The following is a 16841-nucleotide window of genomic DNA, read 5'->3' on the forward strand; positions in this document are numbered from 1 at the left end:
AGCTTTTCAAATGTTTAATCATTAGAAAAAAATAAGGTCACCATTCAGCAATCATGAATTGAGTGTCTTCTATGACACTAGAGATGAGACCCGGGCCCAACTTTCAAGAAGCAAGATGTGCTGTAGTGTAGAATGAAGGTGCTGACCCAGGATACTTTGGGAGCCTGGAAGGAGATGGAAGTAGAAAGGAGGGCAATGACAGCAGAAGAGAAGGAGAATCCAAGGAAGGCTTACTTTTAGGCTGGGGGAAACCTGACAGCTTCCCCAGGGGATTCTCATGGGGATTGTCCATGGTTCTCAAGTCTCGTATGAAAGTCATATATTCAAAACTGAGTCTTGAACATCTTATAAGTATGTACCATCTTTATTACTATTAAAACACACCATTTCTTCTACAGATTGGGAGAGACTGTGGTTTCTTCCATTTAAGTCCAGGTGAAAAAAATAACCCATGTCCAGGGGCCCTGACATCTGGAAAATGCCTATCTGCACACCGGAGAATCATGCCCAGTGTGTGAGGTGCCCAGAGTGAGGGGCATGTGGAACACAGGCTCTGTCTGAGGGAATGACAAGTTGGTGTCTCTCATTTCAGGCATCTCTGTGCAAACAGAATGGTGGAAAAATTGCCCATGCTATTTAAATTGTCATTAGCTCTGTCTTTCCCCACTCAGTACATGCAGCTGAATCTCTGTAGTTAAATACATGCGTGATCTTTCTCCACAAATTACATACTTACAGACAACAGACCCATAAACCTCAGTCAAAAACTATTTTGCTAGCCAGTCTGTTCTGGTATACATTGATAAGTTAATCAAGATACTTAATCTTAAGAGAATTCCAAATGGAACATTCACCTTTTTACCAGAGACCTACCTCTGTCGGCTGGTCAGCTGGCTGTGGTATCAGGAGTTGGTTGTGGTGCTGCAGAACCGTCTTCAAGTAATCTAAAACGGTCTGGCAGGGCACTGGGTGGAAGAAATGGCAACAATTACACATTGGCTATCCCGTAACATGAAAATAAATAAATTTTTTAAAGTTTTTTTTTTTTTAAACAGAGGTCTTACTGGCACCCATACTGGAGTGTAGTATGGTGATCTCAGCTCACTGCAACCTTGAACTCCTGGGATCAAGTGATTCTCCCACTTCAGCCTCCCCAGTAGCTGGGACTACAGGTGCGCACCACTGCACCCAGCTAATTATGTTAATTTTTTTGCAGAGATAGGGTCTTGCTATGTTGCCCAGGATGGTCTTGAGCTCCTGGCCTCAAGTGATCCTCCTGCTTTGGCCTCCCAAAGTGCTGGGTTCACAGGCGCAAGCCACCGCACCCGGCCTCTAAAAAGATTTTTGATGCAAACTTCCAAAAAAAAAATATTTTCTAAAGGAAATAGAATCTTCTTTCATTTGACATCCGTAGTTATTTCAGTTTGTAAATACAGAACAGATGCTATAGTTTGGAAAGAATTTTTAGGCTCAGCACAATTCACTGAGAACTTTCAAGTCAAACTTACTCCAAGATGAATTTGGGTCAACAATCATGATCACAAAGAACTCACAGAAGAGACATGTCTTGACTTATTTGACTCAGGTTGCAGCAGTAGCACCCAATGATGCTTTTAAAAATTAAGGTACTGAAAAGTAAGGTTTTGCTAATTATTAATCAATAATATAAGTGTTTCTAATGATGGATTCATTCCTAGTTCTTCAGTAAGCAGAATTCCATACAATTAGACTTGCTTCTCAATGCATACACACTTGGCCACACAGTTCTTCCCTAAGTGTCCCAAAAAGCAGCTCAATTGATTTGATCCCTTTGGTTATACATTTCACTAACTATTACACTATTTTTTGAGGCTTAGTCTTATAGACTCATTGAATAATCACAAAAAAAGTGAATAGATACTAACCTAACATAGAGCATGACATTTTTTCGTACCACTACATAAATAATGCCTACATCTGAAGATTTACATTACAGTCCTTTCAGGAGTAGTAACTAATTGCCTTTAAAGGTCTTGGTAGCTTAGGCCGGGCGCGGTGGCTCACACCTGTAATCCCAGCTCAGGGAGGCAAAAGGCGGGAGGATAGCTTAAGCCCAGGAGTTCGAGACCTGCCTGGGCAATATAGCGAGACCCTGTTCTCCAGAAAAAGGAAAAACAAAACAAAACAAAACAAAAACAAAAAAAAACAAAAGATAAAGGTCTTGGTAGCTTAGTTAATAACCTAATTTATATGAATTGTTTCCACTGTATTTCTTAGCTGTGTGTTTTCTTAAGATGTTCTTGTCACGTTCAAGAAAATAATAAATATTTAACCTAAGCCCTAATTTTAAAGTATCACCACCAAGCTTTCTAAATTTCGTTTTTCTCACTCATTTTTTTAAGATAGCAAACAGGAATTATCATTTTATGCAATGCTAATATAATAGCTTTGGATTTTTTAGGTGACATCACAATGTAACATAATAGATCAAAAACTACTTCAACATCCTTTTGAAGAATTTGAATAACAGGAAGTAGGAGAAGGTTAGAAAATTTTTCTTCTTGCCAAAGAAGTATTTTCTTAAACAGTCATCATCCTTACAGACCTGGGCTGTGGCCACTTGTGAACAGTTATATGGACATATTCTCCAAATTGACGAAGCACTTGCTGAACAATAAGAGGTCAACCAAAATAAGTCACGTGTATCAGAAGTAGGCCTGTTATTAAACCAAAGTTCAATAAACCTGTCAAATGGCCCTAATTTCACCAGCTTCTTAAAAGTCCAACCCTTTTTACTGATGCCACAGTGAGGAAGAATGTGTCTCCTGACACTGAGCATTAATTGCTGGAAAAAACCCTAAGTCTCGAGAAACAAATGGAGACAGGAAACAGGTCTGCATTTTAGTTCCGGGTTTTTCACTGATTGTGTGACCTTGGGGACTTCATTTACTTTCTACGTATGGATCCCTTCTACACAGTGCTGAGTATGAGGCTCCAAAGCAGCATTCTGTTCTTCACAGTTTATGGTTAGAATAAAATGCAAGGGTACATATGTCACTGCTTTGTCAAGTGACATGTGCAAGGTACTACCTTGGATTTTGCTTGGAAGTTTTAGAGAAATTGTAAAGACTCATTGACCAGGATTTGAATGAACTTTTTTTTGATCCCTCACCCATATTTTAGAGTCATTAAGATGTTGCCAGGCATGGTGGCTCATGCCTCTAATCCCAAAATTTGAGAGGCAAAGGTGGGAGGATCGCCTGAGCCCAGGAGATTGAGACTAGCCTCGGAAACATAGCAAGAACATATCTTTACAAAAAAATCAAACCATTAGCTGGGTGCGGTGACCTGTGCCTGTAATCCCAGCTACCCAGAATAAGCTGGGAGGATCACTTGAGTCCAGCATTTCAGGGCTGCAACAAGCCATGACTGTGCCACTGCACTCAAGCCTGGGCAACAAAGCAACACTCGCTCTCTAAAACAAACAAACAAAAAGATGCATATGAAAAAATTTTTATAATTAAGAGTCATTCACGACAAATCCACAGCCAATATCATACTGAATGTGCAAAAGCTGGAAGCGTTCCCCTTGAAAACTGGCACGAAACAAGGATGTCCTCTCTCACCACTCCTATTCAACACAGTATTGAAAGTTCTGGGCCAGGCACAGTGGCTCACGCCTGTTATCCCAGCACTCTGGGAGCCCAAGGCAGGCCGATCACGAGGTCAGGAGATCAAGACCATCCTGGCTAACACAGTGAAACCCCGTTTCTATTTAAAAACACAAAAAATTAGCCAGGTGTGGTGGCAGGCACCTGTAGTCCCAGCTACTCAGGAGGCTGAGGCAGAAGAATGGCGTGAACCCGGGAGGCGGAGCTTGCAGTGAGCCAAGATCGCACCACTGCACTCCAGCCTGGGCGACAGAGCAAGACTCCGTCTCAAAAAAAAAAGAAAAGAAAAAAAAGAAAGTTCTGGCCAGGGCGATCAAGCAAGAGAAAGAAATAATGGGTATTCAAGGCCGGGTGTGGTGGCTCATGCCCGTAATCCCAGCACTTTGGGATGAAACCCTGTCTCTACTAAAAATACAAAAAAAAAAAAAAAAAAAAAATCAGCCGGGTGTGGTGGTGGGCGCCTGTAGTCCCAGCTACTCGGGAGGCTGAGACAGGAAAATGGCGTGAACTCGGGAGGCGGAGCTTGCAGTGAGCCGAGATTGTACCACCGCACTCCAGCTTGGGCGACAGAATGAGACTCCATCTCCCAAAAAAAAGAAAAAAAAAAGCTTATTCAAATAGGAAGAGAGGAAGCCAAACTGTCTCTGCAGATAACATGATCCTGTATTTAGAAAATCCCATTGTCTCAGCCCAAAAGCTTCTTAAGCTGATAAGAAACTTCAGCAAAGTCTCAGGACACAAAATCAATGTGCAAAAATCAAACAAGCATTCCTATACACCAATAATAGACAGCCAAATCATGAGTGAACTCCCATTCACAACTGCCACAAAGAGAATAAAATACCGAGGAAAACAACTAACAAGGGAAGTGAAGGACCTCTTCAAGGAGAACTACAAACCACTGCTTAAGAAAATCAGAGAGGACACAAACAAATGGAAAAACTATTCCATGCTCATGGATAGGAAGAATCAATATCATGAAAATGGCCATACTGCCCAAAGTAATTTACAGATTCAATACTATTCCCATTAACCTACCATTGACATTCTTCACAGAATTAGAAAAAACTACTTTCAAATTCTTATGGAACAACAAAAAAAAAGCCCATATAGCCATGACAATCTAAGCAAAAAGAACACAACTGGAGGCTACAGTAGGCAAAACAGCATGCTACTGGTACAAAAACAGACACACAGACCAATGGAACAGAACAGAGAACTCAAATAAGAGTGCACATCTACAACCATCTGATCTTAAAAAAGCCTGACAAGAACAAGCAATGGGGAAAGAATAGGGAATCCTGGGAGAATTGGCTAGCCATATGCAGAAAATTGAAACTATACCCCTTCCTTATACCTTATACAAAAAGTAACTCAAGGTGGATTAAAGACTTAAATTAACTCAGGATGGATGAAAGACTTAAATGTAAAACCCAAAACTATGAAAATCCTAGAAGAAAATCTAGGCAATACCATTCAGGACATAGGCACAAGCAAAGATTTCATGATGAAAATGTCAAAAGCAATTGCCACAAAAGCAAAAATTGACAAATAGGATCCAAGTAAAAGCTTCTGCACAGCAAAAGAAACTATTATCAGAGTCAACAGACAATCTACAGAATGGGAGAAAATTTCTGCAATCTATCCATCTGACAAAGGTCTAATATCCAGAATCTACAAGGAACTTAAACAAATTCATAAGAGAAAAACAAACAACCCCATTAAAAAGTGGGCAAAGGACATAAACAGACACTTCTCAAAAGAAGACATTTATGTGGCCAACAAACATATGAAAAAAAGTTCAACAACACTGATCATTAGAGAAATGCAAATCAAAACCACGATGAGGCCGGGCGCAGTGGTTCACGCCTGTAATCCCAGCACTTTGGGAGGCCGAGGCGGGTGGATCACAAGGTCAGGAGATCGAGACCATCCCAGCTAACACGGTGAAACCCCATCTCTACTAAAAATACAAAAAATTAGCCAGGCGTGGTGGCGGACACCTATGGTCCCAGCTACTCGGGAGGCTGAGGCAAGAAAATGGCATGAACCTGGAAGGCGGAGCTTGCAGTGAGCCGAGATCACGCCACTGCACTCCAGTCTGGGCGATAGAGCAAGACTCCGTCTCAAAAAAAAAAAAAAAAAAAAAAAATACCACAATGAGATACCATCTCATGATAATCAGAATGGCAATTATTAAAAAGTCAAGAAACAACAGATGCTGGCGAGGCTGTGGAGAAACAGAAACGTTTTTACACTGTTGGTGGGAATGCAAATTAGTTCAACCATTATGGAAGACAATCTGGCAACTCCTCAAAGACCTAGAACGAGAAATACCATTTGACCCAGCAATCCCATTACTGGGTATATATGCAAAGGAATATAAATCATTCTATTACAAAGATACATGCACGTGTATGTTCACTGCAGCACTATTCACAATAGCAAAGACATGGAATCAACCCAAATGCCCATCAATGATAGACTGGATAAAGAAAATGTGGTGCACAAACACCATAGAATACTATGCAGCCACAAAAAGGAAACGAGATCATGGCCTTTGCAGGGACATGGATGGAGCTGGAAGCCATTATCCTCAGCAAACTAATGCAGGAACAGAAAACCAAACACTGCATGTTCTCACTTATAAGTGTGAGCTAAACAATGAGAATACGTGGACACATGGAGGGAAACAATACACACTGGGGCCTATTTGGGGGGGGGCAGTGGGTGAGAGCATCAGGGAAAACAGCTAATGCAGGCTGAGCTTATTGCGTAGGTGATGGGTTGACAGGTGCAGCAAACCACAATGGCACATGTTTACCTATGTAACAAACCTGCACATCCTGCACATGTATCCCGGAACTTAAAATATATAAAATAAAATAAATTTACATTAAGTCCCAAAATGTTTACAAGGCAGCATATAAAACTGTTCACCATGACTTTGACCATGTTAAATATAATTATATGCATAGAAAAGAGATAGGAAAGAATATAAGCCAAAGTGTTAACGATAATAGTTAACAATGATTACATTTTAATTGTGGGATTAGGGTAGTTAAGACCTTTTAAAAACTCAATTGTAAAAAGTGTTTACAGTGGGTATAATAGTTTTATACTAATTTAAAAGTTGTTTGAAAAATGTCTACATCACCGTCGTCTCCCCTTCCTTGCTATTACTTCAGTGTGGAGGGGACAGTCCTGGAAGGGCTTACAGGCTGGCTCTTTCTTTCTTTCCATGCACAACATTTAGGCAGCAGTGCTAAGCTATGACCCAAGCCGGTGGATGCACACAGGTTGGAAGGAAATGCAGTGTTATGCGTATTTACTGGCCACAGGTGGCTCTATTTAAGGCAAATGGGTCCTGTACATTGATACCTGGGCACAGGCTAAGGACCAGTAAGACTGAAGACAAGGCTCATATTTGGTCAATTGTTAAAAAAAAAAAAAGCCAAAACTGCCCCAGGTGTTCTGAGTGCCTCCCTTCACGAAATGTCCTCCCATCCTCCCACTCCTGGTCCTACAAGGCAGGGACCTTGAAGCACCCCCAGCCAAGGCCTGCTGCAAAGGATTTGGAAAATCACTCTTGACTGGGGGCTCTCTGGATAGATGCCTAGATTTACACAGGGAAGCTGTGGAATCAAGTGAAATATTTTCCGTGAAAAAAAAAAAGTCAATCTGGAAAACGGAGATAGGTGCGTCTAGAAAAGTGGGAGTGAAATTTATGATCCTGACCCACAGCTACACCACACTGCCTGCCTGGAGGTGCATGGGCACTGAAAAGGAAATTGTGGAAAACCTCCTGTCCTCATGTCCCTCGGTTCTGTTAACCTAAGGTTCTGTGGGGGACTGTGGAGTTTCCGAGTGAGGACTGGCCTTCATGGGTGGGGTAAGCAGCCAGTACTGCAGGTGTAGCTGTGTGGAGTCCAGGCCACCACACCACTCCCTTGGCCCCCAAGGGAAGAGAGTGAGTCTTGGCTTTCAGCAGCAAGAGGTCAGGGGATCGTTGAGGAGCTGCTGATGCCCCCAGAGGCCTTCACAGCCAACTGCCTCCTCGTGCAAATTAGAAATTTTTTATTTTATTATTTATTTATTTATTGAGATGGAGTTTCAGTGCTGTTGCCAAAGCTGGAGTGCAATGGTGTGACCTCGGCTCACTGCAACCTCCGCCTCCCAGGTTCAAGAGATTCTCTTGCCTCCGCTTCCCAAGTAGCTGGGATTACAGGCATCCGCCACCATGCCCCACTAATTTTTTCTATTTTTAGTAGAGAGGGAGTTTTACCATGTTGACCAGGGGGGTCTGGAACTCCTTACCTGAGTGATCCACCCGCCTCAGCCTCCCAAAGTGCTAGGATTACAGGTATGAGCCACCACACCCAGCCTAAATTAGGAATTTTAAACAAGTCACTCTCACGGTGAAACTACTACTTCAGACCCATTGGGCATGTTTTACTCATTGATTTGTCCATTCTACAGAACAAAGTCTGATGAATCTAGTAGGTGTAATGAGAAAATACATGAGGAACCAAAAATGAAACTTCTATTACAAGGAAGAATGGCTATAAAGGCAGCTAAAACGTACCTACTACCTATCCTGATATTGATATTTATAATTTTTTTCTCCTCTATGTAACAAAATTTCAAAATGCATCTTGTATAATCCTGGAAACAGTAAAATACTTAAGAGGAAGAAAGGTCTTTTGTGTAAATAATACATGTAAAGCCAAAGGCACCCAATAATACTGCCTAGTGTAAACTATTGTCATTTTAAGATTGGCTGTCTATGAATTATCCACAGAGGCCACTTACATGATTCTGTTGACTGTGCCACCTTGGCAGCTGTACTGTCTAAGCAGCAATAGACAATATTGTCTAAGCAAAGTAAACATGGAGAGGGATGGGTTACAAATGTTCCACTGGGTATGCAGGATATCTAGATGGATGTCCTGCTCAAGAAAACGAAAGCCCCCAGGGATGTTATTTAAAGCCACACACATAGGGTCTTTAAGACATTCTATGGTAACACTAGTAGACACCAATTAACTGACAAAAAAGCCTTCGATATTAGTCCTAAAGTAACTCTTGGATACTATTATTTTTCAGTGTACTGACTCTGACACTTATTAACCATGTGATCCTGGGCAGGTTACTTAACCTCTCCCAGCCTCTATGATCTCACCTGTACAACTGGGAAAATGGGCCAGGCGCTGTGGCTCATGCCCGTAATCCCAGCACTTTGAGATGCTGAGGCGGGTAGATCACGAGGTCAGGAGATCGAGACCATCCTGGGCTAACATGGTGAAACCCCGTCTCTACTAAAAATACAAAAAATTAGCTGGGTGTGGTGGCGGGTGCCTGTAGTCCCAGCTACTTGGGAGGCTGAGGCAGGAGAATGGCATGACCCGGGAGGCGGAGCTTACAGTGAGCCGAGATAGTGCCACTGCACTCCAGCCTGGGCAACAGAGCGAGACTTCGTCTCAAAAAACAAACAAACAAACTGGGAAAATGACCTACTGTATACAGTTATTGTGAGGATTACTTAAAATAATACATGTAAAGCAACGGGCATCCAATAAATATTGCCTATTGTAAGCTACTGTCATTTTAAGATTGGGAGTCTAGTGAATTTTTCATTGAGGCCACTTAATTGACTCTGTTGACTGTGCTGTCTTGTATGAGCAGCTGGTAAATAAGACTACTGAAATGGTCTTCGTAAATAGTTTTCCTTGGGGGAAACTGCTCAGATTCTGGTTTTGCCCATCTTAAGGGTGCTTGGGTCTCTAGTTCCTAATTTTCATTGCATTAAAATCTTGATGAGAGTTTCTCTCTTCACCCTTCAAGCACTACTTAATCTATCTTGCTATGTAGTTGTTTTCAAGGACTTAAAACATCTCAAAATACTCCACATACACCTTCATAGGGCAACTGAATTATTTACTGTCCTCTGACAACCATGGCCATCTGTGTGTTTAATCATCTTTACGTGCCCTATTCACATCATCTCTGTAAAGTATAAGCTCCTGAATTGTAAATATCTAGAAATAAACAATGAGCTTTAAGTATTAGTCAGCCTACAGATGCATTGTTATATTTTTGTTCATGTCAATATCCTCATTCCATTAATTCAATTCAATTGACATGCAGATGTTACAACATGCCTAACAGTGGGCTAGGAAAGAGGGGACACAAAGATGACTTTGCGTCTCTGTCCTCAAAGACCTCCATGGCCTCTCTTCATATCAGGACATCAGGAGACACAGACGCATATAGAGTAACAATTTCCCACGGTAACGATAACAGAATCTGCATGACGTGCTATGAAAAGTGCTTGCTTGCGAACTGTGGGAAGCATTTGTTACAGTGTCACCTGAGCTGGGTACTAAAGGATGAATAGGAGTTTCTCAAGTGGAGAGAAAAGGAGTATGTTCTTAGGTTGAAAGGAATAGCTGGAGTAAAGGAAGGCCAGAAGTATGGGAGTGTTTGACTGTTCAGGGATTCACAAACTGTCCAATGGGGTTGGAACACTTGGTGTCTGATGGGCACTGAGGGCTCAGTCTCCACAGACAGACAGGAAAAGATCCAGGAATTGAAGAACCTCGTGTGTCACACTGAGGATGCTAGAATTTACTCCATAGACTATTTGAAGCCCTTAAAGGCTCTTTGGCAGTGGGTGACCTGGGGCTGTTTGGGGGAGAGACCAGAGTCTGGTATGGGAGGGACTGGAGTCTGGGAGGGAAGCTTAGTGACGCTTGCAACAGCTCCAGTTATGAGATGAGCCTGGTTGACACCAGTGGAGAGAAAGCAGAGGTCCCACTGATGGGTGTGTAAGAGGTGGCACCCAGAAGAACAGAGGCTGACTGGGAGTCGGAAGGAGAGATGAGCTCTGGATGGATCTGAGGTCCCCCACCTGGCCAACTAATTGAATGGTGACACCTTTGTAAGATAAGAATACCACTTATCATAAGGAAAACAACTTATGATTTCTGGAGCACTAGGCACAGAATAATTTCCTCTTTTTCTTAAAGTTTCCACTTATTGAGTGCTTACTGGAAGATCAGTACGTATCCCAACCATGCCTTATTGTATTTGGTACTTTCAACATTCCTACAGTATTATGGCTGGGCACGGTGGCTCACACCTGTAATCCCAGGACTTTGGGAGGCCGAGGCAGGCAGATCATGAGGTCAGGAGATCGAGACCATCCTGGCTAACACAGTGAAACCCCGTCTCTACTAAAAAAAAATACAAAAAATTAGCTGGGCATGGTGAGGGGCGCCTGTACCCCCAGCTACTTGGGAGGCTGAGGCAGGAGAATGGCGTGAACCCGGGAGGCAGAGCTTGCAGTGAGCCGAGATTGTGCCACTGCACTCCAGCCTGGGCGACAGAGCAAGACTCCGTCTAAAAAAACCAACCAAACAAACATACAAAAAAACATTCCTAGAGTATTATTAACCTCACTTTAGAGAAAGGGAAACAGATTTGGCATGATTAAAGCGATTTGCCAAAACAATCACAGATACCAAGTAGCAGGAGAAGAGATTCAAACATGGCTTTGACTCCGAATCCATTCTCTTTACCTTCTGTTGCTCTGTCTCCCTCAGTGTCACTGATAGTTGTAACCAAGAGCCATGATGATGTTCACCAAATTCTCAGTGAAAGAACTCAGTTCTTTATTCCTCTGTCCCTATCATTCGCTGTAATACTCAGAATGTATTAAGGTCTTTTCATCCACCTCAGAGCCCCCACTTTACATATGATCCGTGAGCTTCTCAGGATCAGAAACCGACCTAAGCATTTTCCCTCCCACAGGTCCTTGTGGGTATTTTCAAGTTTGGAGGTTGGTGAGGGCACTGGAGCATACTAGCACACGTCTACACTGCATCTACTCTAAGGGCGTTTTGTTCTTGCAAAATTCCTGTTATCCAAAAACTGACATGATTGATCATTTTAAAACCTTCTTAATTAGAAAATGTCAACAGTGGACTAACATGATCAGAACTGCAGAATCCAAGGTTAGTTCTCTAGTTTGTAGCCTCTGGAGTTGGTACAGTGGGTCCTCATCATTCATGGATTCGGTATTTGCAAATTTGCTTTACTTACCAAAATGTATTTGTAACCCCCAAATCAGAACTTGTGGTGCTTTTGCAGTCATTCACAGACATATGCAGAGCACTGAAATCCTGACATGCATACATTCCCAGCTGAAGCTTAACAACGGGATGCTTTGCATTCTTGTTTCAGCTCTCGTAACTGTAAACAAGTGTCCTCACCATGGTCTATTATTTAGTGCTACAGTTTTTGTATTTTTGTGACTTTTGTTGGTGATCTCACTGTTTCAAATGGCCCCAGCTGTAGCACTGAAGTGCTGTCTACTGTTCCTAAGCACAAGAAGACTGTGATGTGCCTTATAGAGAAAACAAGCATGTTAGATACGCCTCATTCGGGCATGAGTTGTAGTGCTGTTACTCAACCAGCGTTAATTATTAAATAAGATCTCTTTAAATAAACATGCACATAAAACAAGTTATATATTGATCAGCTGATGAAACTGTTGTGAGCAGAGGCTCTTAGGAACCTAGCTCTGTATTTCCCCTAGGAGGAATGCTTTAATATTCTCTATGTGGTACTCACAGTGACTTTATAGAACATAACGATGGTGAATAATGAGAATCAGCTGTTTTGAGGGTGGCGAGGGGTAACAAACTAGATCTGGAGTCAGAGGCTTGGATTATAATCCTAAATTTCCAACTGACCTCACTGTCCAGGTCTCAACCTCCTTATCTATAAAATAGGAATGATATTAATATTTGCTGTGGCCCCATGGAGTTATGAGGATAAAATGAGATAATAAAAAAATGCACTTTTTAGAAAGTAGAGGGTCCTACAAAAATATTAACAATACTCTTCAACTAAGGGTGTGGATAAACTGGATTTCTACATGCAAAAGAATGAAATTAGACCCTTGCCTTACAGCATACACAAAAATAAACTCAGAATGGATAAAAGACCCAAATACAAGACCAGAAACTATAAAAGTCCTGGAAGACAAAGAATACAGGGGAATGCTCCTGGACACTGGCCTTGGAAATAATTTTTTAGGTATCATAAAAGCTCACGCCACAAAAGCAAAAACAAATAACTCAATGTAACAAATTTGTACTGTTCTTTAGATTAAGGATATTGAGTCGATTTTAGCAGCTCGTACTACAAGAACCACCACAAAATTTTCAGGCCACAAAAGCAAAAATTTTAAACATGGAACTGCATCACACTAAAAAGTCTCTGCATAGCAATCAACAAAATGAAACAGCAATCTATGGTCTGAAAAAAAATTTTGCAAACCATGGGGTTAATATCTAAGAACTCATACTCCTCCACAGTGGAAAAACAAATAACCCAATTACAAAATGCGCAAAAGACCTGAATAGATACTTCTCCAAAGAATACCAACACGTATATAAAAATGTACTCAACATCATTAATCATCAGGGAAATGCAAATCAAAACCACTATAAGACACCACTTGACACCAGTTAGGATGGCTGTTAGCAAAAGATCAAAAGATAACAAGTGTTGGTGAGTGTATGGGAAAAAGGAAACCCTTGTACACCATTGGTGGGAACGTAGAATGGTACAGACATTATGGAAAACAGTATTGGAATTTTCCTAGAAAGTTAAAAATATGACCCAGCAAACCTTCTCCTGGACATATACCCAAAGGAAATGAAATCAACATCTTGTAAAGATGTCTGCACTTCCACGTTCATTGCAGCATTATTCCCAATAGCCAAGACATGGAAACGACCTTGTCTGTCAACAGACAAGTGGATAAAGAAACTGTGGTATATTATTGGATAGAGTATTATCCTGACCTAAAAAAGAACAAGATTTTGCCACTGCCGCAACTTGGGTGAGTCCGGAGGGCATTATGTTAAGCCAGACACAGAAAGAAAAATATTGTAAGGTCTCACCTACATGTGTAACCTAAAATAAAGAAAAATTCAAATATACAGAGCTAGAGAACAAAATAGTAGCTACAAGGGGTGGGGAGTGGGAGTGGAAATGGAGGGATATAGCTCAGAGGTTATGAAGTAGCACTATGTAGGATGAATAGGTCTAGAGATTCAACACAACATGAGGAATACACGTGACAAATTTGTACCGTACTTGAGATTAAGGCTATCGAGCAGATTTTAGCAGCTCTTGCCACAAGAACAAAAAAATATGTAACTATGTGAGATGATAGATACAGCTTCACTACAGTAACCTTTTAACTATATATCCTCTAACTTCATTTTGTATACTTAAACTTTACAAAACAAAGTTTATTTAAAATATCAACAATAAACAGATCCTCCCTATATTTGACACTTAGAAAATTTCAAGGTATTTTTAATGTGTTATAATTATTTTACTTTGGACTTTTCTTAGCAAAAATTACTATATTTTATGATTCTAAGACCCAGAGTTTTTCACATTTAGTATCTATGGACTTTGTGTTCAAAGATAATTATTATGTACAATTATGATTTCTTCTTAGTGGAACATAAAGATTGGTGTAGCTTACATCCACCGGTGTCTTAGATTAGATGAAATATGGTATTTTATATTTGCCCTCTTTTATGAGTTCTCCTTAGTGTTGACTAAGCTTCCTAAGTAAATGGGACTACTCTAAGCTGACACTCTCTCCAATGAGAAGTTCTATGCACTATTTTCCTTCTTTTAAAAACCTCTCATCCCTTCACATTCCTGATCCAAAAGTCTTCTGCTTTTGTGGTTTTTTTCTTATAAAATTTCACTCTTTTCAAAAAATTTAACTTCTAAACAGACTTTCTAATTTTCTAGTGTGGTGATCTAATACAAAAGAAAATGTGCTAATGCTATTTCATTGGGATAAAATTTGAATTCCCTACACCTGCAACTGACTCTGAAAAGTTAGAATTTTCCAGAAGCCCCTGCCTTGCATGTAGCTGATCATCAAAAGACCGTGTTGGATATTTTATAAATAATACCATAACACTGCCCCTCTCAGAGTAGTGCCAGAAATAGTGCCTGCCCACAACTTCTTTTTTTTTTGGTATGGTCTTTCACCTTTTTCCTTGACAGGTGCCCAAGTGAAATCATTTTTTCTTGTAGACTGATAGGCTTGTTTATTTTTAACTCTCATTTCAAGAACTGCTCCCAGGTATAAAGGCTTTATTTCAGGAAAAAAAAAAAAATCCTCAACAGCACTTCTCCGGAAAGGCAGACAAATGACCGAGGAACGCTGCCTGGGCTCTGACCTGCAGTAGCTGACCCATCTCCTTTTCAACCTTATTTTCTGTGCTAACTGCTGAGCCTTGCGTTCTCCTTTGTATTCATCCATCCTGCTTGGCTGTAAAAAAGTGACTCCCACAACACAGGTAGATTCTACTAGAAGAAAGCCCCAGGTCCTTCCACAGAAATGTACTAGCCTCTAGAACGATGGGGTCCTGTTGAGACCACTGCTTAGGGAAAATCCATCCCAAATTATGTAGGAGGGTTACAGTATGACAAAACATTTTTATTCTATGCAAAACCAGTGTACCATGTACTGCACTTTTCTTCAAATGATAACAGATACCCCTCCACCCAAAATGCACAGCTAATCAAGTAAAAAGTGGATTCTTGGGTGTCACTCACAGGCTAGTTTATTGTTTAGGTAAAAATGGGCATTGAGAGGTAAGGGCAAGAGGGCAGTGACTTCTCCCTTTGATCAAGTTTTCATCTCCAAGTGACACTTTAACCTGTTTTGCAATATTAAGGTGTCCCTAGGTCATGAACACATGGTAAGTAATCACAAATAAGCTAATATTTTCCTTTGATCAAGTTTTCATCTCCAAGTGACACTTTAACCTGTTTTCCAATATTAAGGTGTCCCTAGGTCATGAACACGTAATAAGTAATCACAAATAAGCTAATATTTTCTTCATTGTATACTATTTTTACAATGCATAATTAATAAACTGGCTTTTCATCCATATTGTTGGATGTATTTCTTAACATAATCATGGTTATCCATGTGAAATGGTTGCTGGTTCAAGTTCGGGGAGGGGATTGTCAACAGGGTTGAATGTTTACAGTAATAGGACTGATGATTAGCCTAATTTCAACCAGTGTCAATTCAACGTTTGATCGTCAAGAAGGCTCAAGAAATGGCAGCATCTCCAACTTTCTGGGAAGTACAAAAGACAATGATTAGTGGCAGGCCAACACTGAGTTAACTCCTACCACAGGAACCTGACCTGCTATGGGTTCCGTAAGTGAGAGGCGGACCGAACCCCAAGTTTGCTTAGGGCACATCAAGGACATACAGCTTGCCAAATATTTAGGATCAGGAATTAGACAATAATACTTGGGACATTTGTGTCACCTGTCCTTGCACTCTGAAACTCTTTCCCAAGATGAGATCAAGGAGTGCCACTAAGCACTTCAGAAGCTAGGAAGGCTCCTTTGGTTATGGTTCTGAGTGGCTGATGAAAGTCTCTGTAGCTGGATGATCTCTACGACACGATTTTCTGCCCCAGCTAAAGAGGGCAGTGGGGGTGACAACAGAAATACCCCTATGAGATAAACCCACAGTGAACTAAGCACTGGTTACACAGCTGTGAGACTTGTAAAATCCCACAGTGTGCTAGCTGCAACCATGTCTCGGACTTGGGGAAACCAGGAATGATCTGGTTCCATTACATTCTTCTGGGTTCTACCCAGTGTCTGCCTTGTAGTCGGTGCCTGCCTGGCGTGGGAAAACACTACTCGTCTGCATCTAACCCCAGGGCTCCAATGCAAAAGGAGAAAACGGATTTGCTGCACCTCTTACTTCCTCCCCTCCACAGGACAATTGCACTTAATCTAATTCCAAAATGTTCTGAACCAAGCCTCAGCTCTATTTGGAGAATTATTTTAAATGATAAACCTTCTTTTTGTTTCCTTTGTCTACTAATAAACAAGTGGGTAGCTTTCTTTAACATTTCCTTCTTTCTAGATCAGCTGCCAAATTGAGTGATACAAAGATACTGTACTAGGCAAAGAATATAGCTTATATTGGCCGGGTGCTGTGGCTCATGCCTGTAGTCCCAGCACTTTGGGGGGCCAAGGCCGGCGGATCACCTGAAGTCAGGAGTTCGAGACCAGCCTGGCCAATGTGGCGAAACGCTGTCTCTACTAAAA

At 41.2% G+C, this 16841-nt stretch overlaps 1 protein-coding gene across 3 annotated transcripts in view; it reads right to left on the minus strand.

Moving 5' to 3' along the window:
- BEND4 (BEN domain containing 4) overlaps window positions 1-16841 on the minus strand; it is a 46565-nt gene that overhangs the window by 18624 nt on the left and 11100 nt on the right. For all 3 annotated transcript variants that reach the window (XM_034958519.4, XM_034958520.4, XM_034958521.3), the window contains one exon: window positions 874-965. In XM_034958519.4, coding sequence (XP_034814410.1) covers window positions 874-965 — 92 coding nt within the window. The remainder of the gene's footprint in view (window positions 1-873; window positions 966-16841) is intronic.

This window comes from Pan paniscus, chromosome 3 (genome assembly GCF_029289425.2).
Source record: "Pan paniscus chromosome 3, NHGRI_mPanPan1-v2.0_pri, whole genome shotgun sequence".
NCBI classification, from domain to species: domain Eukaryota; kingdom Metazoa; phylum Chordata; class Mammalia; order Primates; family Hominidae; genus Pan; species Pan paniscus.